At 35.0% G+C, this 26,865-nt stretch overlaps 1 protein-coding gene across 2 annotated transcripts in view; it reads right to left on the reverse strand.

Moving 5' to 3' along the window:
* The window catches only part of TAF4B (TATA-box binding protein associated factor 4b), a 125,351-nt gene that overhangs the window by 67,145 nt on the left and 31,341 nt on the right, over positions 1–26,865 (reverse strand). For both annotated transcript variants that reach the window (XM_029232618.1, XM_029232611.1), the window contains exons 8-11: positions 25,728–25,860; positions 24,967–25,069; positions 5,350–5,519; positions 1,241–1,371 (exon numbers count right to left, since the gene is read on the reverse strand). In XM_029232618.1, coding sequence (XP_029088451.1) covers positions 1,241–1,371; positions 5,350–5,519; positions 24,967–25,069; positions 25,728–25,860 — 537 coding nt within the window. The remainder of the gene's footprint in view (positions 1–1,240; positions 1,372–5,349; positions 5,520–24,966; positions 25,070–25,727; positions 25,861–26,865) is intronic.

Genomic DNA, 26,865 nt, shown 5'->3' on the forward strand with positions numbered 1-26,865 from the left:
AAATTAGAAAATACCTAAGAAATTAATGAAAACAAAAACACAATGTACCAAAACGTATAGAATGCAGCAAAAGCAGTGCTCAGAGAGAATTTTATAGCAATAAATAAATGCCTACATTAAAAGGGTAGATCTTAAATCAGTAACCAACCTTATATCTTCAGGAAACAAAATGAGAAATGAAAGTAGGATCATTACCACTGACCTTACAGAAATAAAAAGGATTATTAGAGAATACTATGAACAACTGTATGCCAACAAATTAAATAACCTAGAAGAAATGGACAAATTCCAGAAGCACACAAAAATAAATACTGATAGTAGGGGTTTTTTCACAGCTTTTTCTGATGATCATATATTTTTAAGTCAGTCCAGCAAATTCTCACAAAGATTTATACAAGTGAGGACCTCAGCAACTATAAATAGTTCTTCCAAAGTTCTAAATGAAGCAGAAAGGAGAGAAAACAGAATGATTTCCTCCAGGAAATTTACCGGTGGTAGAGTGGCTGATCTTCCCTAGATTGCTTTTAACCTATGTGTAGGACATCATGACAGTGATCATTCTTGCAAACTCAAAACCTTATAAGGTTACCCATATACCACATTGTACAAAATCTACCTATGAACATTTCTTGATATAGGGGGAAAAGGTTATCTTTTTCAACCCTCATTACCCAATACATTTGTTCTCCATCCAAACCATAATGCAAACAAATCTAATGCTTTCATCTTGATGATGGCAAGTGATTTGGTTCACACTACTAGGGATAAGATAGGCTATTCTTGTATTTAATTTTTTATAAAAGTAGTCAATATAAATAATGAGTGGCACCAATATTAGCACTCAATGCAATCATTTAACTTATTAAAAGGAACAGGAGTGCTAGCAGAGAACGGATCACTGAAGAGAACACAGCTATCCAATACGTTATCCCTTCTAACATATCCTCCCTCCCAGTCAAGAGCTTTAGGAGGAGAAGCCTCAGGCAGAACAGATGCAAATTTCAATGTACAGTGACATAGAAGCTTTGGATACCATTTGAAACCCTATTTTATTTGTCATGTAAGCGTATCTAAATAAGGCAAGTTAGGAATGAGACTTTTATTTTCTACCAATATGAAATATGTCTCAACCATTTCCTTGAAAAAATATACTTAGAATATGAATCCATATCAAAAAACTACCTTTAACACAACAAAGAAGAGACAGAAGAGTTTGTTCTTCTTTAAGGATTTCCTTTACCTTGTAAGTTGTCATTCGATGCTGAGCGATTGTAGTCAGTTTTTCTAGAAGGCCTCGTAATCGCTCCTGTGTTGCATGGGAGATCAAGTTCACAGCATCAGAGTTAAGTTCTGTAATGTCATGCTTTTTACCTGTGGAAGCAGAGAAAATCCATTACGTGTTTTAGTAGTGGCTGATAATTGAAATAATTAGCACAGCAGGTATTCTGTTCCCCCTGGAAGTCATACCCATTATGAATAAAGGTTTGGAGATTATGATTTTCCTGGTAAAGTCACAACTTCAAAGATCTTAGACATTACATTAATAAAACCTAGCCTGAAGCCTCAGAAAATATAGACATTGTTTCACTTAGCCTCTAGACTCATTCTCCTTGCAAGGTCATTTATAGGACAAAGTTAATAAGAACACAAATCAAGTCTAGTGTTCAGGGAGGAAAATGGTAACTGCAGAAATCAGTGCTATATTCTGTTAATTTTAGTCATTAAAAAAACAGAAAATTACATTTTGCCGTTTGACACTGTTAACAATTTATGACATTTATTTCAGTTAATTCAGATTGTGAGTCTCTGTTAATAACTTGTCTGCATGACACACCTATACACCTTTTGTCCATTACCAATCATGCTTATTTTGCACTAACTCATATTCCATAAGCTGACCTTGTAATTAATTTACAAGTTGAAATGGGTTCAAAGCCTCATCATTTTACCCATCAATTTGAAAAATTTCTCTTTCACTATATCTCTTTCCATAAATAAACCAAACTTCTATTCTTCCTTCTGCTAACTAGGAGGAAAATTTCAAGAAAACAATTTGGACCACATACCCCAAAGCAGAAGCTCATTTATAAATCAACCTTATCAGTTTTTAAATAGTAATTCTCCAGCTCAGTGAAACTACCTGTATCATCAGAGACCTAACTCTAAAGATACAGGTAATTAGGTAATCTCATTTAAATGAGCTTTTAAATAGTGCTATTGTGTTTGTTTTTAACATATGCATTTATAGAAATTTAAAATATATTATTGTTTGATTTTGCACTCTATCTGAAACATACTCATATACTCAAAGTGTGAATGAGTATTGCAAAAAACAAGCTTTAATTAAAAGCTAACAATTCTTAAACACATTCTTTGACATTATTCTATAACAAATGTTCAACTTAATTCAAAACGTGGGCTATAGTAAATCACACAGGAAAACGATATAAAATGATTCAGCTTCTCCTATAACAAACCTTCAAAACAAAGCAGTTCATTACTTTGTAGCAAAAATGAATTAATCACCAAGTTATGATTCAAGGGGGGGAAAAACACTGAAAAGTCAAATCTACTTTACTAAAACATCAGCATAAACAAATAGTGGGGGCCTTCTACAGAAGGAATAATGCAATTTCAAAACAATCCAGTGATTAAAATTATAAGTAAACATAGAGTATATAGAGGATGACATGCCAGTTAATGCCTAAAGAAAGTGAACATTTAAGAATATAGTGTTGGGCTTCCCTAGTGGCGCAGTGGTTCAGAATCTGCCTGCTAATGCAGGGGATACGGGTTTGAGTCCTGGTCTGGGAGGATCCCACATGCCGCGGAGCAACTGGGCCCGTGAGCCACAACTACTGAGCCTGCGCGTCTGGAGCCTGTGCTCTGCAGCAAGAGAGGCCGCGACAGTGAGAGGCCTGCGCACCGTGATGAAGAGTGGCCCCCGCTTGCCACAACTAGAGAAAGCCCTCGCACAGAAACAAAGACCCAACACAGCCATAAATAAATTAAAAAAAAAAAGAGTATATAGTGTTTGGGGAGAAACTTTGAAAATAATTTCATATGTATTTACAAAACAGAAACCTACGCTAAAGAAATATCCATATTTTTAAAATACTAAAAATAAACAAGTACTGGGAGTTGCAATCAATTCCAGGGCTTAGTGAACAATCAAACATTCTAATATCTTCACTAAACTGATGATAAAACATAAGAGAGTTACAAGTTAAAGTCTCACTGTAAAATAAAACACTCCCTTTAGTAAAGTCACCATTGACTGTTTAAGGCAATCTAGTAGGTGTTTGCAAGCTTACTATGTGATTTTTACAGAATGTCTGGCAATTTAATTTAGGTAATTAGCAAAAAAGGAAGAACATTGGCATGTTTACTCCCCTAACATATTCAAGTAAGAAAATCTTCCTCCCCAAATTCTTTGGGTTACTTTATAATTCCTGTTATTAAGAAATGGTCTTGGTTCTGATCTGTTCTGTAAACATGGAACATTTTATTGTACATGAAAAAATTTTATTGTATTAAATAAAAAACATTTTATTGTAAATGAAAAAATTCCTAGAAATATATAACTCCATTCACTCTATGGTTTTTGTTTTTGTTTTAAAAGCTTAAGTAATTTAGAGAGAAGAAGTTTTGCAATTTTCCATCATATTAAATGACAAGTTGGTGTTTTATCATCAAGAACTGAAAATACAAAGAGTTCTCCCCAGAATTCTCCTTGAAAGCAGAGGTTAGCAAACTAAATCTAATCTCTCTTTATAGATAAAGTTTGATGGCAATACAGTCTTTTCTATTTGTTCATATGCTGTCTACAGTTGCTTCTGTAACTTAACAGCAGAGGTAAGCATTTGCAACACTGACTATATGGCCCACAAAGTGGCGAATATTTACGATCTGGTCCTTTGCAGGAAAAAATATTGTCAATCCCTGTCCTAAATGATGGAAAATGCTCTGTCAAACTAAAAGTTTTCCTATCATATAATCAAGGTTTAAATCAAGCTAGAAATAAAATTTAGAAGGGGGGCAGGGAATTGCTAAAACTAAGTATGAATCTACTTCTACTCCACCAGTTCTAAATAATTATATGGCTAAAAGGAGTTAAAACACCAGTAAATTTCCCAAGCCATCACAGAAAGATATTTGCTTAGGCTTATTCCAAAATTAAGGAAACGTCTCCTATACAATACAAAATACAATGCAAGAAGAAAACGAAAGAGAAAGAAAGAGAGGGAGGGAGGGAGGGAAGGAGGAAGAGGAGGGAGAAATCAAACAAAACACAAGCAAACAGCAAACAAACATTTTACAATTAGCTCTTCTGAATTTCTATCCCTTTGAACTACTGTAAATTCTAGTTTTTCAAGATAAAAGAAGGATAACATATAACCAACTTAAATTAGAGGTGAAAAAAGTGATAATTTGAATAACATACAGTAGGAGCTCACATATTTCTTTATTGAGTAATTGTGAAGTAAACTTAGAATATGTAATAGTAATGCATTTTGAAGTCCTTAAATATACCATGGATGTATCAAAAATCTGAAACCTTCACATTTTTGTGTTAGGCCTTCAACACAGAATGTAAAGGTTCTTAGTCAAGCATACTAAAAGGTCACTGGTACTGGCCCCTCAAATTGGACATGGGTGAAGGAAGAGAGCTAGAGGAGACTCCAATAAGTCCCTGTGTCAGGACACAAGAAGTGAGATAACTCACGTGCAACAATCTCTCTCCAATCTGTCTCTTTTTTCAGTTATCACTGCAAGTTTGGTATTAAACAACAGCAAAAAAGCTGTTTGCCTCCAGAATAAAACTGGTATGTTCTCTTCCATTTCCTTTCACATACTTCAGGCCACCCAGCAACTACTCCTGGCCAGAGAGAACTCTGATATTCTAGTTCAGTTCTTTTACGGTAAGGATGGGTTTGAATTTCAGTGTTGAGATGAGGAAAAAGGGACTAACTCTCATTGGTTGTTTCTTTATTTCATAAAAACAAACTTGTAATAAGTTACATGCCTAAAGCCCAACCAAGGAAGAACAGCACAGAAAAAAATAGTATATCATAAGCATATATTCATTTTTTACACATCTATTCTCCCATTAAGATGAATAAAATATTAACGTCTATTATCTACACCAGAAACCATAGGTTACATGATTTAAGTTACATTAATAACTTTTAAAACAAAATACTTTTTTCTATAACACCCATGAAATCTTGATTACTTCCAGAGCCTTTTTTAAGCCTCAGAATTCCCAGAAAAACCAACCCAGGCTATCTCTTTTGGTAACATTTTCCTTGGAAGAGACAGTCCTATCAGGTCAATAATCATACTTACCAATGTCTAAAATTCTCTTTTGTAGAGGTCCAATGAAAAGAAACGGTTCATCTTTACATGACTGAACAAGTGTGCCAACCAATTCAGAGTTTGTTGCTAAGATGCAGGCATTTTCTTCACTGAGGTTGACCCCTGCCATGGAAGTCACATCATTGATGTCATCTTCATCTCTAATAGAAAAAAAAAAGAAAGCTTTCAGTGGTTGTGGTATGTGAATGAGTGATTTAAGACAGCAAAGAATTATAGATCTCTCCTTATAACTAAAGACATTATTTTACTCAATTTATCCAAGCAAGAGAAGTAAAGCATGGCTATCTTTCCCTGTCAGCCTTTAAAATTCACTGGTGTTTCTAACCACTAGTGTACATTTAATATCAGAAAGATGAATCAGAAGCAACTTTTGTCTCCTAGTGCCCATCTCTCCCACTCTCAGTTTAGTAAATAAGATAGTCTAAGAGGGATTTGGAAGTTATACTAAGTTATCCACAAATTGCGGGTAATGAAAGAATGAAATAAAAACAGACTTCTTTGTTTTCATCCAAGATGATTTAAAAACCCCTCAGATATCCCCAGTGCAGTCCACTGTTCCACTGAGGAGGAGAAATCCCCCAATGCCGAAAGGTCCATACCCATGTAAAAGCCCTTGAAAAGAAGCTTTCTAGACTAGCTATTCTGAAACCATATGGTTAAAAGTAGTTTTGTTTTTCCGCTTCAGACTTTTGGTGTGCTCCACCTGTACCAATTGAATTCATTAAACCACCTCCTCAAGCAAGTGGCTGCAAAGGGCTTATATTTAAAATATAAAATAATTTTATACACACATATGCAAAAGACATACATATAAAAACACAAAATATGTTTGAGCTCCTTGCATTGTTCCAGCAAAATTAAATAGTTGCTTTTATCTAACAGAATTGCTACATGGCTACAGTACTAAGATGAGTATATATGTTTTAGGATAGAGAAGTGAGAGACAAAACCCTAAAATTCCCTTACGGCATTCTTAACACCCTGTAATAACAAGCATGTTACTGAACATAACTCATGTACCAATGCATAACATAATTTACACAAACATGATTAATAAAAAACATATTGTTTCTATTTATTGCATGGGCCGAAAGATATATCATGTGGTTTCATGTCAACAGATTTAAATTATGAACCTCCTTGTGGTAATGCATTTATGCACAAAAAAGGGAAATAAAGTATAACTGTCAAGCGCTCAAGATACGAAGGCCTCTGGTGTTCAGCTTTAAAAAGCAGCATGTTAGGAGGGAGAGGGAAAGAGCCCCTACTCACACAGGTATGAGAGATTCAAACTAAATGAAAGAAAGTTAAGTGCTGGACACAGCAGTTGCAAGTGGAGAGAAAGAACAAAGGTCTCACAATCTGAACACTATATTTAAAGACCTAACATTAAAAGGTATGTCTGTGTAATGGAGAAAAGAAAAAAATTTTAATTAGTATCTCAAATCAACCAAATGAAACATGCAATATAAATAAACTGTATGGGGACTTCCCTGGTGGTCCAGTGGATAAGACTCCGTGCTCCCAATGCAGGGGGCCTAGGTTTGAACCCTGGTCAGGGAACTAGAACCCACATGCCACAACTTAAAGAGCCCACAGGCCGCAACTAAAGATCCTGCATGCTGCAGTGAAGATCCCACGTGTTGCAACTAAGACCTGGCACAGTCAAATACATAAATATTAAAAAAAAAAACAATAATCTATATGAAAATGGTTGGACTCCACCTCATCAAATGTCACAGAGGTTCTGTCAGAGGGATGGTATGAGAATGGTTCTAAGAATCAATTTACCAACTATGAAAACAAAGAAGTATTCCAGAAACATCTAAACATTTAAAGTCTAAAGTGTAAGACGTAGAGAATGGATATGAGGACATAGGGAGGGGGAAAGGTAAGCTGGGATGAAGTGAGAGAGTGGCATGGACATATATACACTACCAAATGTAAAATAGATAGCTAGTGGGAAGCAGCCGCATAGCACAGGGAGATCAGCTCAGTGCTTTGTGACCAGCTCAGTGCTTTGTGACACCTAGAGGGTGGGAGGGAGATGCAAGACGGAGGAGATATGGGGATATATGTATATGTATAGCTGATTCACTTTATTATACAGCAGAAACTAACACACCATTGTAAAGCAATTATACTCCAATAAAGATGTTAAAAAAATAAATAAAATCTAAAGCATAAGAACAGTAGAAACCATAAACCTAAAGATGGACCAAGGTCTGAGTAAAAAAAGTATTTTAAAAGGTCTGAGTAAAAAATATTTTAAAAAACCCCAAGTATCAAGAAAATGAAAAGACAAGCCACACAATGGGAGAAAATATTTGTAAAAGACATATCTGATAAAGGACTGTTATTCAAAACATATAAAGAACTCTTAAAACTCAACAATATGAAAACAAACAGATTAAAAAATGGGCCAAAGACCTAATAGACACCTCACCAAATAGATGTGCAGATGGCAAACAAGCACATGAAAAGATGCTCCACATCCTATGTCATCAGGGAAATGCAGATTAAAACAATGAGATACCATTACACGCCTATCAGAATGGCCAAAATCCTGAACACGGACAGCACCAAATGCTGATGAGGGTGTGGAGCAACAGGAACTCTCATTCATTGCTGGTAGGAATGCAAAATGGTACAGCTACTATGAAAGACAGTTTGGCAGTTTATTACAAAACTAAACATACTCTTACCATATGATCCAGCAGTTAAACTTCTTAGTACTAACCCAAAGGAGCTGAAAATTTATGTCCACACAAAAACCTGTACATGGATGTTTATAGCACATATACTCTTAATTGTCAAAACTTGGAAACAACCAAGATGTCATTCAGCAGGTGATTGGATAAATAAACTGTGGTAAATCCAAACAATGGAATATTATTGAGTCCTAAAAAGAAATGGTATCATACCATGAAAAGACTAGAGGAACCTTAAATGTACATTATTAAGTGAAGTAAGCCAATCTGAAAAGGCTACATACTGATGATTCCAGCTATATGACATTCTGGAAAACGCAAATTATGGAGACAATAAAATGACCAGTGGTTGCCAGGGGTTAGCAGAGAGGGATGAATATGCAGAAAACAGAGGACTTCTAGGACAGTGAAATATATAGTATCTGTATGATACTTTAATGGTCAATACATGTCATTACACACTTGTCAAAACCCACAGAATGTACCACACACCGAGTGAACTGTAAGGTAAACTATGAACTTTGGGTGATAATGATGTCTCGATGCAGGTTCATCAATTGTAACAAACAGACCACTCTGGTGGGGGACGCGGATAATGGGGGAGGCTGTGCATGTGCTGCCATTTTCTACAACGTCCAAATCAATTTTTTGCTATGAACCGAAAACTACTCTAAGAAACAGTCTATTTAAAACAAAAAGGCCAAGTACAAATCGATGAAAAGTCAGGTCACTCCAAAAGAGAATACCAACCAGTTACTTAATACCTTTAGGACTCAAATTTTTCTTCCTTTAAAAAATGAATAACTTAGATTAGGTATTTTCTAAGGTCACTCTCAGCCACTTAAAAGAATGAGGCAGCTCTCTTTGGCCAGACACAGAACAAATGCCAAGGTGTATTGTGAAGTGGGAAAAAAACTAAACAAAACATAACAAGGTATAGAACAGACTGCACCTTGAAAAAAATACACACACACACACACACACACACACACACACACACACACACACACGGGCATAACATATCTCTGGATGCACAAGAAATTCTCCTCTGGAGAGGGAAACAGGGAAGCATGGATAGGAAGAAGATTTCATTTATACCACATCATACTCCTTTCTACCCTTTGAATGTTGTAGTATATACACAGATTACCCAATCAAATGGTTAGTGATATTTTAAAAAATAATATATAAATAAACAGAGAAAGAAAACCGGAGACAGAAAAATATTATGAAGTTTAGACATATGGCCTCATCTTTCCTTTAAAAAAAATCAGAATTGTATAAGGTACACAGCACATGGCCTTTACACACATGCACACAACACTGATTGTTCACAATCTCAGCTGTTTGCTAGGTACACAGGCCCTGTAAACTGCACCCTGCTTCCATAGGTGAGGTCCCACATAGCCCCTGCTGAAATCTCACATACAGACTGGAGAGACCAGTACCAGGCCTCCTTACTACCAGTACCATGCACAGTACTAGAAATGAACAGAACTCAATGTTCAATGAGGAGACTGTCCCATGTCTTTTAGAATCTTCTTGCAGCCCTTCTCTGAACTAAGAAGGGAGCTAAACACCCAATAAGATTTGTTCTTGCCTACCCACCCACCCAATTTGGCCCCAAGCTGAACACAGCTCCCTCTACTTCAGCTGCCAGTTGCTATGGTTACAGAGGGTAGCAGGAATAGAGGAAGACCCCTACTGAGGGAAGAGGAAAAGGTACCACAATAAACAGTACCCGAACCACTTAAAACTTCCTCTAAGAAAGGAGACAGACTAAAGGAAAGCAAAGACAACACAATGTTGTAGCAGCATTATTGATAAGGCTAAATATTGTAAGATAGGCCAAGGCAGTAATAAAGGCTTTGATGCTGAGGCGTATTTGTGATTCTGGGTTGGCTCAATTTTAAAGGAAAAGAAAGTGAGAACCTCCAAATCGCATCTTCAAGACTTCTGGTCTAATGCAGTATGTCTTTTAATGAAGGTGCTGTGAAAGATAACCTGTTTCATTTTAAAAGACATACAAAAAGGAAGTTTAATAGTGCCTCAGTAGAAAAAGGCTTCCAACTCAAGATTCTGTGGGGAGTAATAGGTTAATATGCAAAAATTAAAGTAGCATTACCCAATTATCATTAATACCTTGCATTTTGGTTTCTGAAACTGATCTAATTCTTCAGCTTTTTATAAAGTTAACCATTGCTTGTACCTACCTTCTTAAATCTCTTCTACCCTTTTAAGATCTATAATAGCACCAGACTAATTTTTCTATAGTAGAGAAAATCACATTACTTTCCTATTCAAAAACATTTCATGGGGCTTCCCTGGTGGCGCAGTGGTTGAGAGTCCGCCTGCTGATGCAGGGGACATGGGTTCATGCCCTGGTCCGGGAAGATCCCACATGCCGCGGAGCGGCTGGGCCCGTGACCCATGGCCGCTGAGCCTGCGCGTCCAGAGCCTGTGCTCCGCAATGGGAGAAGCCACAACAGTGAGAGGCCCGCGTACCGCAAAAAAAACAAAAAACAAAAAACAAACATTTCATGATCCTATGAGCTCAACCTGATATTCAAGGCCTTCCAAGTAATGACCTTAACTTAGCACTCTTACCTCCCATTCCTCACCATAAAATAGCTCCTACTGATTCTGGCTTTCCTGTTCTAGTCTTTAGCTCCTCTTGCTTTATTATCTTTCAGCTGTCAGTGCCTTATCTATATTCCAGACCTATTTCAAATGCCTACTTTGGAAATGTTGGTTTAACTTATCTTTATACTTTTAAAGCATCTGTCCAATTGCTACATCTTTTGAACTTCCAAGGGTACATTTTGTCTCTGTTATGGTAGGTCTTACTCTGTCTTCCAATAGTCAACTATTTGCCTTATACTTCAACCAGACTAATTTTATTGATCATATTAATCACTCTCATCACCTATTGTTTCTAGCAGAGTAGTCATAAATGGTACTTAAATATTTGAGGGATTTGTATGTGCTCAGAACAGCATGCTGTTTATCTGTGACAATGTATTGGGAAGTAGAAGAATGGTGGGTAAAAAAAGATGAGTCAAACTGCCTACCGTGAAATCCTGACTCTGCCACTTACTGTCTATATGAAATAAAGCAAATTAATTAACCTCTCTAGGCCTGCATCATCAGTAAAATGGAGACAATAACAATCCCCACATCTGAGACTGAGGATTGAAGGAAGCAATCATATCATGAAAAAAAGGAGTGCCTTTAATATATAAAGAGCTCCTACCAATAACTAAGGAAAAGACCTAAAATCCAATGGAAAAATGGACGAAACATAGAAATCTTCAGTTAATGAAAAATTTTAAATGACTCAAATATAAGATGTTTTACCCTACTCATAAGAAAAATGTAAGACACAATTTTTCACCTGTTAGATTGGTAAAGTTCACGAGAACATGTGGAAATATGATACCTTAAGCTTTGTTGCTCAGAGTATAATTTGTTAAGCCAACTCCACTGAGGGTTATTTGACATTATCTAATTTAAAATGAATAAACTGCTCTTTCTAGGAATTATGTGAAACGATAGTCATTGCAACTCTGTTTTCTGAGTACAAAACACTGGAAACAACCTAAATATCTATCATTATGTAACTTTGTTTAAAACATCAAATCACAATGATTATATACTGATATAGAATAATCTGCAAGATTTATTACTACTAAGTTGTAAATATCAAAATGGGTTGGCCAAAAAGTTCATTTGGGTTTTTCCATTACATCTTACGGAAAAACCCGAACAAACTTTCTGGCCAACCCAATAAAACATCATATATTGTATCCTGCCATCTATGTTGAAAAGATTCTATCTAGAGAGATATGCAAGAAATTGATAACAGTGGTTGGCTCTAGGCTGAGAACCTGGGTAGCAGAGGGAAAATGATGCAAGAGAGAACCTTATTTTTTTCCCACTGTATATCCTTTTGTTCCTTTCGAATGCTATACAAAATGTATATATTATCTAGTCAAATAAATAAATAATTCGCTTAAAAGGTATAAACAAAAATTTTTATTTTAAGAAGATCAAGTTCTTCCTTTAGGTTACTAATCCCTGGTTAAATAAGGTTATTACCTTCAATATTCTTTTTTCACCACCCTTGGGCATAACCTCGCTACGTTACCACAGCCAGCTTACAAACCCTGCTTTCTTCCTTCTATGACTTTTTTAAAGGTATCTTTCCTCATGGGAAATTCCCTTTCCTCTTTTTAACTCAAACACAGCATAGGATATTGCAGTATTTCTCAAACTTCAGTGACTGTAGGAACTACTTACGAGTATATTCCTTTGCAGTTCATTCAGCATGTAAGCACAAAGATAATTTTTCCTAAATCGCATTTTACTATGAAAAAATCTGCCTAAAAACTATGAAAGACTTCACAATCTCATCTCTAAGTCTTCATTCATGTAATTTCGCTGTGAGGAATGTTTAAGAACCTAATTTCTAACAAGATTTAGCATAAAGCAACTCCTTCAAGAAGATTTTTTTGTTGTTGAATTTTAACCCTAGATTTAGAGTTTATCTGGGCACAGCTCAGAAGGATGTTTCTTCCGTCTCCTGACTTTCCAAGATTTTGTCACCAGAGACTGTTTTCTCTCTCTTTAAGTCCTTACTTGAATGATTAATCATCTATATTATGTCATACTCTATATAACAAGTATATATCATTGATACACTTGTATATATAAGGACAGACTCTTAATAAATACATAATGAAACAATTAATTACATATGAATCAAGGTAGAGCACATGTTTAATCTACACTAGAGAATCTGATTCCTGCAATATGAAAAAATGGGACATTAAAGTTGGTGGAATAATATTATCTGTGCAAACGGCATGTAACCTTGTCCTATATTATTTTCTAAGTGTCTTTTAAAGCAAATTTTTAAAAAACCTCTTAATTCCTAGCTGGTAAAATACCTTCTAAGTTATGTAAGTATATATTAATATACATATATATATTATTCATCCATAAATATTTTATAATTTCTCTCTAAAATATAAGGACTCTAAACGAAGACCTTAACCATAAGGCATTATCACCTCTTCAAAAAATCAACGATAATTCCTTATTATCATCAAATAGCCAGTCTGTTTAAATAGAGTTAACTCTACAAACATGCACAGGTACTGTAATATTTATCACTTCTGATTCTGAAGTACGAAGAATAAAACACAAATCTCTGGCACCCTCTGGTGTTTAAACACTATATAGCTTCCCTTATTCATCCCAGAGGTACTGACAAGCACAACAGAAAATATGATTTACACTGGGAAAAAGTCACAAAAATGTTCTTTTCAGTTAAACAGGTAGTTATGAAAATACAGGAAGATATCACTCTATGTTATTAAACCTCATCCAGTTAAGACAGGATCTAATGCCATACACTATTACCTCCTCTTATTTAACAAGAGTCAATATTAAGGGTCTATTTTAAGCTTCATTTTAACAATAACTGAAGTGATATTAAGTATCCAAGAAAGAAAACTGAAAGACATTACTATAAAAAGATATGCATAAAACCACATATAACCCAAATAACTAGAACATATTATACAAAAATGAAAAGTGTATCTTTGTGCAAAAATAAAATATATCTTAAAAATAGATTATATCTAAGATTATAGATAATCCTGTTCTCTTTTTCAAAATTCATTATTTCAACAAATTTCTGAATGCTTATTATGAACAAGGCATTGTTCTAAATGTTAGATATACAATGGTAAAGTTATTGTAAACTCTCAGAGATTTAAAAAGGAGTGGGGCGCATAAAGAAGGGTAAATAAATGAATAGGGTAACTTTAGATAGTGCCTCAAGACAGCAGATATGACTGAAAAAGGAATAAAGAGAGAGGATTTATCTAAACAGATATAAAAACATATAATGAAAGATAACTGAAAATGCAAAAATATTAACACAGAAATAAAACAAAAACAGCACTAAAATGAAAATCTAGAAATGTACCCTTGTATAACTGAGAATTTACTAAAAGGTAAAGTAGCATTTCAAATCAGAAAAGTAAGGATGATGAAATCTTCAGTAACTGTTGTTAAGATGAGCAACCCAACTGGGAAAAGGTAATTTCTGTTTAAGCTATTTACAAAGATAGAATCAAGAATTACTGAAGATTTTGTAAAGGTCTATTGCATATATGAGGTGTGTATAGATAACCTGGAAGAAAATATAGGAGCACATCATTATGAGCTAAGGATAGGGAAAGATTTTTTAAAATAATGCAAAAGTCAAAAGCTATAAAGGAAGAGACTAATAAAGTTAATATTGTGATTTAAAATCTTCAAATAACAAAAGACACTAAAAACAAAATTACAAGTTAAACAAAATATTGGGAGAAAAATATTTATAACATACACAATGAAGATCTACTCTCAGGAATTCCCTGGCGGTCCAGTGGTTAGGACTTTGTGTTTTCACTTCTGAGGGCCCGGGTTCAATCCCTGGTTGGGGAAATAAGATCCCACAAGCCACACAGCGCGGCCAGGAAAAAAAAACAAAAACTATTTTCCAATATACAAGTCTAGAAAGCAATAAGCACTCAATAGCTAAATGAGCAAAAGTAGTAAGCTAGAAACTACCTAAAGAAAATACTAATGGTGACACTTTTGCTTCAGGCATTAACTGGACTAGATTTATCCATGAGAAATTACATGACATTCTTCTAATTTAGACCAGCTTATTTTCATTCCAGTGTTGGATGCACAGAAGTTGTCAAAAAGGTGTCAGTAAAAATAAGCACTGAGCACATTCTAAAAGTAGAACTGCCTCAGGGGCAAATGCCTGTGGCTAGCACTAGTTTTCGGACCTCTGTTAAAGTGGAGAAACTCTTAAGTCAGGTTCTCTAGAACAGGTACTAACGTGGTCCCAAGTCAATAGTCATCCCTGGTTCCTATGGGACACAGTCACAAATCTTCTTTGGAGTAAAGCAAACTCAATTTGGGTCACCAGATTTAATCTGATTTACCCATCCACTGAGGTTTTAAATTCAACAATTACATTTTTCACTTCTAAATGTCCTATTTGGTTCTTTATCAAATCTTTGTATTCATTTTTTAATAGATAATTGTTACTTGCTCATTTTTTGTGATTCCACATTTTATTTTTAACCATTTTATAAGAGTTTTTTTTTTTTTGCGGTACGTGGGCCTCTCACTGCTGTGGCCTCTCCCATTGCGGAGCACAAGCTCCGTACGTGCAGGCTCAGCGGCCATGGTTCATGGGCCCAGCCGCTCCACGGCATATGGGGTCTTCCCGGGTCAGGGCACGAACCCACGTCCCCTGCATCGGCAGGCGGGCTCTCAACCACTGCGCCACCAGGGAAGCCCTATAAGAGTTTTTAATACTGAATATTTGATCACCCAATGTTTGAAGTCAGTGGCATTCCAATTGTGTTGATGTTTCCTTTGCTTGGGGTGACCTTTCCTTGTAGGCTTTATCTTTGAAAGTGGACACATGCATACATACCAGAAAAGAATGAAATGACATTATTAAAGTTCTGGAAGCAAAAAAAGAAAAGCCAACCTATAATTCTAATCTCACTCCTGACATCACTGTCTACATAAACAACGTAATTTAAAAATTATCAGGAATAAGAACTTAACAAGGGGGTTGGCATATAATTTTTTTAAAAAAAGCAACCTAGGGAATTCCCTGGTGGTCCAGTGGTTAAGACGTGGGCTTTCACTGCTGTGGGCCCAGGTTCAATCCCTGGTTGGGGAACTAAGATCCCACAAGCTGCGTGGCGTGGCCAAAAATAAATATAAATAAATAAATAAAAAGCAACCGACATTTCTATATACTAGGAACAGAAAAGGCAATTACCAAAAATTTTACCTATAATAGCAACAAAAAGGTGCCTAGGAATAAACCTAACAGATAAACAAAACAAATGGTGTACAACCTGTATAGATAAAATTATATCACTTTACTGAAAGATGTTAAAGAAAGCATGCATAAATGGAGACATAAATCATGTTCATAGATAGAAGGTTCAAAATTATAAAGAAATCAGCTGAAGGACAATGGACCTATAGGCTCAAGGCCATGTTGGTCAAATTCTAGCAGGTTTTTTGTGGAATTTAAACTGATGCTTAAATTTATATGAACAGCAAAATCCCAAGAATGGCAAAAAAAATCAAGAAGAGCAGGGGAAGCGGGTATGGAAGTGGAGGAAGGAGGGTGTAAAAGTAGAGGAAGGAGAGGAAATAAAAAAATAAAGAGGGATAGGTAGGAGACATGCCTTAACAGAGGTAAATTTATTTTGAAGTTATAGCAAATTGAGCAGTATGCTATTGGAAATAAATTAAACAGTAAGATAAAATAGATATTTAAAAAAAAGATTAACAGAATAGATAAGCCCAGAAAAGACCGTGCCTATACAGGCACACCTCCTTTTATTGCACTTCACTTTATTGTGCTTTGAGATAATGTGTTTTTTACAAATTGAAGGTCTGTGGCAACCCGGTGGTCAAGCAAGTCTACCAGCGCCAGTTTTCCAATAGCATTTGCTCATTTCGTGACTCTTCGTCACATTTTGTCAGTTCCTGCAATATTTCAAACTTTTTCATTATTATTTTATTTGTTATGGTGATCTGTGATCAGTGATCTTTGATGTTACTATTGTAATCGTTTTGGGTCACCACAAACCATGCCCATACAAGATTGCCGACTTAATAGGTAAATGTTGTGTGTGTTCTGACTGCTCTATCAACCAGCCATTCCACAGTCTCTCTCCCTCTCCTCAGGCCTCCCTATTCCCTGAGACATGACAATATTGAAATTAGGCCAGGTAATAACCCAACAATGCCTCCTAAGTGTTCAAGTGAAAGGAAGAGTTACTCATCTCTCACTTTAAATCAAAAGCTAGAAATGATGAAGATTAATGAGGAAGGCCTGCAGAAAGCCAAGATAGGCCGAAAGCTAGGCCTCTTGTGCCAGTTAGTCAAGTTGTGAATGCAAAGGAAAAGTTCTTGAAGGAAATTAAAAGTGTTACTGCAGTGAACACACAAATGATAAGAAAGTGAAACAGCCTTACTGCTGATATGAAGAAAGTTTTAGTGGTTCTGGACAGAAGATCAAACCAGCCACAACATTTCCTTCAGCCAAAGCCCAATTCAGAGTCAGGTCCTACCTTTCTTCAATTCTATTGATACAAAAGCTGATACAAAAGAAAGTTTTAGTGGTTCTGGACAGAAGATCAAACCAGCCACAACATTTCCTTCAGCCAAAGCCCAGTTCAAAGTCAGGTCCTACCTTTCTTCAATTCTATTGATACAAAAGCTGAAAAAGAAAAGTTTGAAGCTAGCAGAGGTTGGTTCATGAGGTTTAAGGAAAAAAGCTGCCTCCGTAACATAAAAGTACAAGGTGAAGCAGAAAGTGCTGATGTAGAAACTACTGCAAGTTATCCAGAAGATCTACCTAAGATAATTAAAAGAAGTGGCTACACTAAACAACATACTTCTAAAGTAGACAAAACAGCTTATACTGGAAGAAGATACCATCAGGACTTTCACAGGTAGAGAGGAGAAGTCAACCCCTGGCTTCAAAGCTTCAAAGGTCAGGCTGACTCTCTTGTTAGGGATTAATGCAGCTTATGATCTTAAGTTGAAGCCAATGCTCATTTACCATTCTGAAAATCCTAAAATTAGGGTTCAGAATCCAGCAAAGAAAAGTACCCTAAGTCTTAGTTGAAATACCTGAGGTACTACATCCTATAGTCAGGGAGAACCAAAGGGACATGGAGTCTTGGAAAGATTACAGCCTAGAGTTAAATTCAGTTACTGACTAGATGAAAGCAATCTGCTCCTCTCCTGCCAACCAGCAAACTGGATAAATTCTCTTTCTGGAGGTAATTAATCCAAAACTCCTATAATTATTTTTTACACATATTTGACACTGACTCAAAAATTACTAAGTTCATACCAAGAAATAGGACTAAAAAGCCAAATAACAGAAACAGACTTACAGACAACCTGGATGTTGGGAATATTAGGTATGAACTTTAATATAACTATGACTAATTGTTCAAGAATGCAGAGGATAATTCCAATAGAGAACAAAAATCTATTAAAAAGAAATGGAGGTGTGGTTTCTGGTAATGACAGAGTAGCTTAATTAATCATTACAAAATCAACATACAACTTTTTAAAAAGGCAACCACTTTAAAAAATGGGAAAAAGGCAACCAGAAACTAGAGAGAAGTCAACCCTTGAAATATGGTAACAACGATGGGTAAAATTTGTGAGTTTATGTCTTTTGGCCTGAAAGCACTCTCCAGCCTGTGCAGCCGTATTCTTGGTGTCAGAGGACAGATTTCAGTGTTGAAAGAGCACTTGGACAATTAGGGAAGATACACCAGAATGTAAGCCTCCACAGAGCAGTAATCCCTCAAATCTGCATATAAATCTGACCTAATCATTGACTGATGGAAGAACTACATATGCCCCAGGGGACACCCCAGCAGCCTAACAAAAACAGCAATAGAAAGGGAAAAGAACCGAGTGAATATTTCAGCTGCTACTCAACCTAAGAAAGACTAAGTTTGGAATTTAAGAACAGTCAAGTTAAACTAAAATAAAGTCTACTAAATTAAAAATCAGTCTTCAGGAACATAACTGAATCCAGAGTCAATAATTACTAGATATGTGAAAAAACAGAAAGTCACTGAATGTTCTGAACACAATGAAAACTTATAAGACGTATGAAAAACTGGAAAATGGGACCTAGAGTTAAAAAAAAAAGTTGGCAGAAATGAGCCAAATGTTGCAATTAGCAGACAAAGATTTTTAAGGAAGCATACAAATATGCTGACAGATTTAAAGGAGCATAAGATCAAAGAAAATAACAGAGCCTTGGTATATGCAGGAAAATATCAAAGTCTAATGCATATATAATTGGATTCATAAAAGGACAGGAGAGATAATGGTATGAATATATATAATGATATGAATGAAAACTGACTTTTCATCAGTAACAATGGAGACCAGAAAACAATGGAATGACATCTTTAAGTCTTCACAGTAAAGAAGACTGGGTCAGCCTACAATTTCTAATTGGAAAAAAAAAAAACCCCAAAAAACCTACCCTTCTAAAGGGAAGGTAAACAAAAATAGTTCTCAGGAAAAGGAAAACAGAAGAGTTGTCACCAGAATTACAGACCAAGAAATGCTATAGGAAGCTCTTTAGCTGAAGGGAAAAAATACCACTGAAAACTGAACTCTACAGAAAAAAAAGAAGAGCACTGGGAATGTTTTAAAGAAAAGAAAGAATATTTTAAGGAAAAAAAAAAAAGGACTTTAAAGCTAAAATCATAACACTGTGGATACATACATACATTTATAATGCATGCTGATGTAACTAACACATATGAAAATAAAAATATATAGCACAGAAGAAGAGAGTGAGGTAAATGGACTTATATTGTTGCAAAGTTCACATATTTTATGTGTAGTACTATATTAACTCCAAATAGAGTGTATACTAAAAATACATGTTATAGCATATTGTAATCCCTGTTGATCAAAAACAAAAAAATGCAAATATAGATAAGAAGCCAACAGAGGAATTAAAATGAAATATAAAATAATAATCACTTACCCTAAAAGACAAAAAACAAATGAATAAAATAGCAAAATATTAACCTAAAGAAACAACTGTTGAATTTCATAAGAAAAGCTCAACCTAGCTATATGCAATGTATAAAGGACACTCTTTAAATACAAAGACACATGTAGGTTGAAAAAAAGGAAGGCAAAAGATAGAATATGCAAACAGTAACAAAGCTGAAGTGTTTATATTCAGCAGATAAAATACACAGCAATACAAGAAATATTTTCAAATAAAGAAGGACATGTGGGGACTTCCCTGGTGGTCCAGTGGTTAAGACTCTGTGCTTCCACTGCAGGGGGCCCGGGTTTCATCCCTGGTCCGGGAGCTAAGATCCTACATGCCACGCAGCATGGTCAAAAAATTTTTTTAAATAATAATAAAATAAATAAATAAAAATTTTAAAAATAATAAAAAAGGACATGTAATTATGATAAAAGGGCCAATTTATTAGAAAAACATAACAATTATAAATATGTGTATACCTAATAACAGAGCTTCAAATAATTAATGTAAAAACTGGCAGAACTAAAGGAAAAAATAAATCTATAAGCATAGTTGGAGATTTAATACCCACTCTCAGTAACTGATGGAACTAGTCCAAAAAAAGAAAGCCAGGAAATAGATATAAACACTACTAGCTACCTTCACCAGAATGCCACTTACAAAAAACTACTCCCCCAAACTGAGTAATACATTTTTTCCAAGGGCATATGAGATATTCATCAAGTTTGACCACAATAAAGAGTCTCAAATTTAGTAAGATTGATATTTTACAGTGTATATTCTCTGATCAGGACAAAATTACATTAGAAAAAAATGAATAAAATCTCTAGAGAAGCCCCAAGTATTTGTACTATTAAATAAAAGGAAAAGGAGAAAATATTTTGACATGAATAAAAATGAAAATGAAACACTATAATTGGCTGGATGCTAACTCAGTACTTAGGGGGTTTATAGTTTTAAATGAGAAGCAACTAAAACCCAACATAAGGAAAAGAAAGGAATATTTTTTATAAGTCAATAAAATAGACAAAAGATGAACAGATAAAAACAATAAAATCGGGCTTCCCTGGTGGCACAGTGGTTAAGAATCTGCCTGTCAACGCACGGGACACGGGTTCAAGCCCTGGTCAGGGAAGATCCCACATGCCGGTGAGCAACTAAACCTGTGCACCACAACTACTGAGCCTGCGCTCTAGAGCCTGGGTGCCACAACTACTGAGCCCACGTGCCACAACTACTGAAGCCCATGTGCTTAGAGCCTGTGCTCCACAACAAGAGAAGCCACCACAATGAGAAGCCTGTGCACCCCAACAAAGAGTAGTCCCTGCGTGCCACAACTAGAGAAAGCCTATGTGCAGTCACAAAGACCCAGTGCAGCCAAAATAAATTAATTTTTAAAAAAAGTAAAATCAAAAGTTAACTTTCTAAAAACACTAAACAAAACTGAAAGAAACATATCAATGAAAAGAGAGAGTATTACTACAAATCTTACAGATATTAAAAGGATAAGGGAATAAAATGAACAGCTATATGCCCAAAAAAGTCAACAACTAAGATAAAATACACAAAATCCTTTAAAAAAAAAAAAAAGCATGATACTATGTTACCCTAAAGAATCTACAAATATTAAAAGGAAAAGAAAGTAGTAGCACAGTTTCATTTCAACAAATTTAAAAGTAAGATGAAATGTACAAAAACCTTAAAAAATGCAACTTTCTGAAATTGACATTAAGATGACAGAGAAAATCATTTATAGATGAAACTGACTTTCTTATCAAAACCTTCCCCCAGGGGACTTCCCTGGTGGTGCAGTGGATAACACTCCATGCTCCCAATGCACAGGGCCTGGGTTCGATCCCTGGTCAGGGAACTAGATCCCACATGCATGCCGCAACTAAGAGTTTGCATGACTCAACTAAGGAGCCCACAAGCCACAACTAAGGAGCCCACCTGCCGCAACTAAGGAGCCCACCTGCCGCAACTAAGACCCAGAGCAAACAAATAAATAAAAAAACAAAAAAACCCAAAACCTTCCCCCCAAAGAAAACAAAAGACCTATTTAGTTTCAAGGGTAAATTCATTCGTATATTTAAGGAAGAAATAATTTCTACTCAAAGGTTTAAAATGAAGGAGAGGGAAAAACATCATAGAACTCATTTTTGAGACCAGCATAACCACGTACCAAAATCTGGCAAAGACACCATAAGAACAGAAAACTATACACCAGTATCCCTAAAGAACATACATATAAAACCCTTAAAATATTAATCAAATCAAATGCAGCAATATATAAAAAGGATAATAATACTTCAGCAATACTAACATTCAAACTATTTTTTAAAAAATCAGTGTAATTCAGAATACATTGTATTATTTAAAAAATGAATGACCATCTTAAATAGATGAAGAAAAAGTACATGACAAAATCACTCAATTTAAAAATGTGCAAAATATTTGAACAGGCATTTCACAAAAGGAGCTACACAAATGGCCAATAAGGACATGAAAATACACTCAGCATCTTGATCAACATGGGTTTGAACTGCACGGGTCCACTCATACACAGATTTTTTTCAGTAAATACACACAGTAGTAGATGATCTGGAGCTGGTTGAATCCGAGGATGCAGAACCACAGATATGCTGGGCAGACTATAGAACTTGAGCATCTGCAATGGGTCCTAAAACCAATCCCACCGCAGATACTGAAGAATGAGGGTACAGCTAAATACCAACTACAATGGTTAAAACTTTAAAAACTGCAGTTTATCAATTGTTAGCAAGGATATGGAACAAATTCTCATACTTTGCGGGTAGGACTGTAAATGGTACAACCACAAAGGAAAACAGTTTGGCAGCTTCTTATAAAGTTAAACATACACCTACTAAATGATTCAGCATTTTCATTCATATCTTTATGTAAGTAAAGGGAAAACTTATGTCCATACAAAGACTTGGATACAGGTGTTCCTAGCAGCTTTATTCATAATAGCCAAAAACTGGAAACAACCCGCATGTCCACCAATGGATAAAGAGACAATTCAGTACAAACAAATGCAGTGGACCCATACAGTGGAATACTACTCAGCAATGAAAAGCAGCAAATTACTAATACATGCAACAACACTGCATGTATATCAAACACATTATGCTGAGCAAAGGAAACCAAACATAAGAATACAAATTATATGATTCTATTGATTTGAAACCCCAGGAAAGACAAATCTACAATGATAAGAAGCCAATCAGTGGCTGCCTAAGGTATAATGGGGGGACTGGCTGGGAAGTCTCACAAAGGAGGCTTCTGAGGTATTGAAAGTATTCTATGTATCTTGACTGAGGTACTGCGTACATGAATTTAGCCTTTTGTCAAAACTCACTGCACTGGAAGACAATGATGACTTCCTAGGTCACCATCTTCCAACATTTACTCCCCAAAACAATACAGAACAACAGAAACCACAGCCTCAGCATAACTTGAAGACAAAGAATACCCAAACTTCAAAACAAGAATAAGTGAAAAAGGAAAACAATTCCCAGTGCATACTTTCTTGTCCTATTGCGACCAATTTCCCAACCCACTCACCCCCACCTCAAAGGCTTTGGGTAAAAGGAGACTGAATAAAAACTGCAGAAGAGAGACCAGAGAACTAGTGGCAGGCATAAGGATGAAATAATGGTTGTCCTGGTAGATCAAAGTATGGACTACATTCAATTAATTTCATCCAAACAAGAGATGACTAGGAAAACTTCAGAGAACAGACTGAAGGTGAGCATTTTAATATAAAAGTAGAACTACAACTAAAATATAGGTGGGGATGAGGAAGGAGGACTAATGTACAAATATTTATATATTGTGACAAATAATGCAACTAAAAATGGGAGAAGATAGAGAAAAAAGAAAATAGAATATCCACACACTGATTTTTAAATAATCAACTGGTAGAAATTAAAGAATATCAATCCAAGGACAAACATAAGACTGTAAAACTTCTAGAACAAAGCACAGAAGAAAATCTTTGAAACCTTGGGTTACACAAATATTTCTTAGACAAAACATGAAAAGCATAACCTATAAGAGAAAAAAATTAATGAACTAGGCTTCAGCAAAATTAAAAACTTTTGCTCTGTGAAAGACACTGGTAAAAGAATGATAAAACACACCACAAAGAAAATACTTCCTAATCACTATGTGACAAAGAACTTGGATCTTGCATATATAATGAACTCTAAAAACTCAATTATAAGAAAAAAAACAACTCAAAGGAAAAATGGGCAAAAGATCTGAATACACACTTCACCAAAGAAGATAGTATAAGGATAGCAAATAAGCATAAGAACAGATGCTCAACATCTTAAGTCATTAGGAAAGTGCAAATTAAAATGACAATAATAACAACCACTATACACTTATTGGAATAGTAAAAATCAAAAGAATTGGCAATAACAAGTACTGACAGAGTTGGAGTGCAACTGGAACTCTCATCACTGCTGGTGGGAATGCAAAGTAAACAAAGTAAACAACTTTGGTAGTTTCTTAAATAGTAAAACACATACTTACCTAATGACCCAGCAATAATACTCTTAGATATTTACTACAGAGAAATCAAACCTATGTTCACATAAAAATCTGTATGTAAATGTTTATAGCAACTTTATATAGAATCATTAAAAAACTGGGAACATCCTAATGTCCATCAACAGGAAAACGGATAAACAAATTTACATTCAGACAATGAATGCTGCTCACCAGTACAAAAGAACAATCTTCTAATAATCAAAATGATGTAGATAAATCTCAAAAAAATGCTGAGTGAAAAAATTCAAATGCAAAAGAGTAGATAATGTAATTTTCCATTTATGTAAAGTTCAAGAATGGACAAAAATGATCTACGGTGATGGACATAAGAACAGTGGCTGCCAAAGGCAAGGGTTGGAAGTCATTGATTTGAAAGGAGCATAGAGATGATGGATATGTTCAGCATCTTGGTCTGAATTATGATTACACAGGCATATGTTCGTCAAAATTCATTGAGCTCTACATTTAAGATTTGTGCACTTTACTGCTTATAAATTATACTCAATAAAGTACTGTTAGCTTTTTTAAAAGGCATCATTAAATTTATTTTATATAAGTATTATTCTGTCATCCCTTTCCTGTTTTTTAAAAAATTATTAATTTCTTAAACCAGACCAAGTTTTAACTATTTAATTTCTTTACCTGAAGGATGCTGTTCCATTCTCTTTTATTTTGCTTTTCTGAATAGATGACTGAAGTGACAGAACTTTATTTCCTGGCAGGGTAATTTGCTTTAGAATGGAAGCTATAAAATCAAAAGAAGAAAGAAAAGGTAAAATTTAAAAAAAGCAATCACACTACATTAGGAAAAATTCAGGACAAGTTATGTTTAATGCATATAGAATAATCAAAGAAAATTTCAAGCTGCCCTAGAACTATGTTTAAATTCAAACATGACAATGAATTTATTCCCTGCACAAGAAATCATAAAATTAAGACCTCTCCCATTTCTTTTTATATGGTCCTCAAACTGGCTAGAGAATTACCAGCATTATAAAAATATTATGCAGAAAAGGTGACAGAAACATGTTAATAATATATCCTTTATATTGGTAGATTTAAAAAATACATAAAACCTCTTTTATTTGTAAGACTGACTTCCAAACGTAGGGAAAGAAGCACATTTTAAAAAGAAATAAGACAATAGCAAATTTTATAAGTTAAAAAAAGTACTTTATTTACTAGTAGATTGTTTTATCTAGTTACAAAACACCATGAGTGGTGCTTCTTTAATCTAAAACAACATACACCCTTAAAAAGTGGCTATGTACAAAGAATAAAGTTATCTTTCAGTCTTCTCTCACAGGTCTCAACTTAAAAGAAATCTCTCTTCTCTTAACAGTGCAAAAGAAAAGTACGGAAACCCATCATGTTCCAAACCCAAGGGATGAGCCAGACTCTACCTTGAGAAAACTGACTGGTAGGTACTGCAGTGCCCACTGTCACCTTCTGTCCAGATTTCTGGATGGTCAATGCTGAGGAATGGGAAAGTGTGGTCACTTGTTTTGCAAGGCCTCCTGAAGGCTGCTGGACTACCTGAAACAATGAGAATTATTAATACAGTCATTCAACTAGACCTGCTTTAGGAAAGAACAAGCTTTCAATTGTAACAATAGAACAAATGATTAGGCTCACCTAACTAAATATAGCTTTATCGTAGCATTACAAGAAAGCCTACTTAAAATTTAAATTTGTATGTAGCAAAATTATCTTACTCAAAAGTGAAAAACATGACTATCTCACACTATAATTTTCAGAGTGTAATTCAAATTTATATTCTGCTAAATTTAAATCTCCAAATAGACCCTATTTTCATCTTTTAACACAGAAAATTTCAAACACATACAAAAGCAGAGGGAACAATAAAATGAAACCACCTATACCATTATTACCCAGCTTCAACTATGATTAATTCTTGACCAATTTTATTTCATCTATATCCTTACCCACTTCTCCCCACTCTCAATTATTTTAAAGCAAATCCCAGATATATCTTTTTATCCATAAATATTTCAAAATATACCTCTAGAAGATGATGACTTTCAATTGGTTGTTTTTTTAAAAGTATCTGAAAGATAACAATGCTACAGGCATTCTCCAAGATAACAGTTCAAGAAATCCAGAGGGTGAGGGTTGGGGATAAAGGAAGAGAAATTAAAGTAATAGCAGGGCCTTGTTTTTAGCTTCAAAGAAGAAAAAACAGAATAGCAGAGTTTCATTTTTTCACTTCAAAGAAAAAAAACAGTCACCATGTATTTGAGCCAGCTACTGAGAGCGAACTATTTATAAGTCCTCAAACTCATATATGGCTAATATAAATGATCTAGGAGGTAGACTTCATAATGGAATTCTGGAGGTATAATTTATTCTATACTCTAATTTTTTGTAAATAAAATTGTCTAGTGCATATTACTAAACAAAAGTAACTTACAAGAAATCCAAAATGTCCCAATAAATAATCTTATAGGAATCAATGTTCCTAGAGAAAAAATACAAGTTGGAATAATTCAATTGCCATGATTCTATGAGAATAGACTCTTG

Source organism: Monodon monoceros, unplaced genomic scaffold (genome assembly GCF_005190385.1).
Source record: "Monodon monoceros isolate NGI ecotype Baffin Bay Population unplaced genomic scaffold, NGI_Narwhal_1 Super_Scaffold_1, whole genome shotgun sequence".
Classification (NCBI taxonomy): domain Eukaryota; kingdom Metazoa; phylum Chordata; class Mammalia; order Artiodactyla; family Monodontidae; genus Monodon; species Monodon monoceros.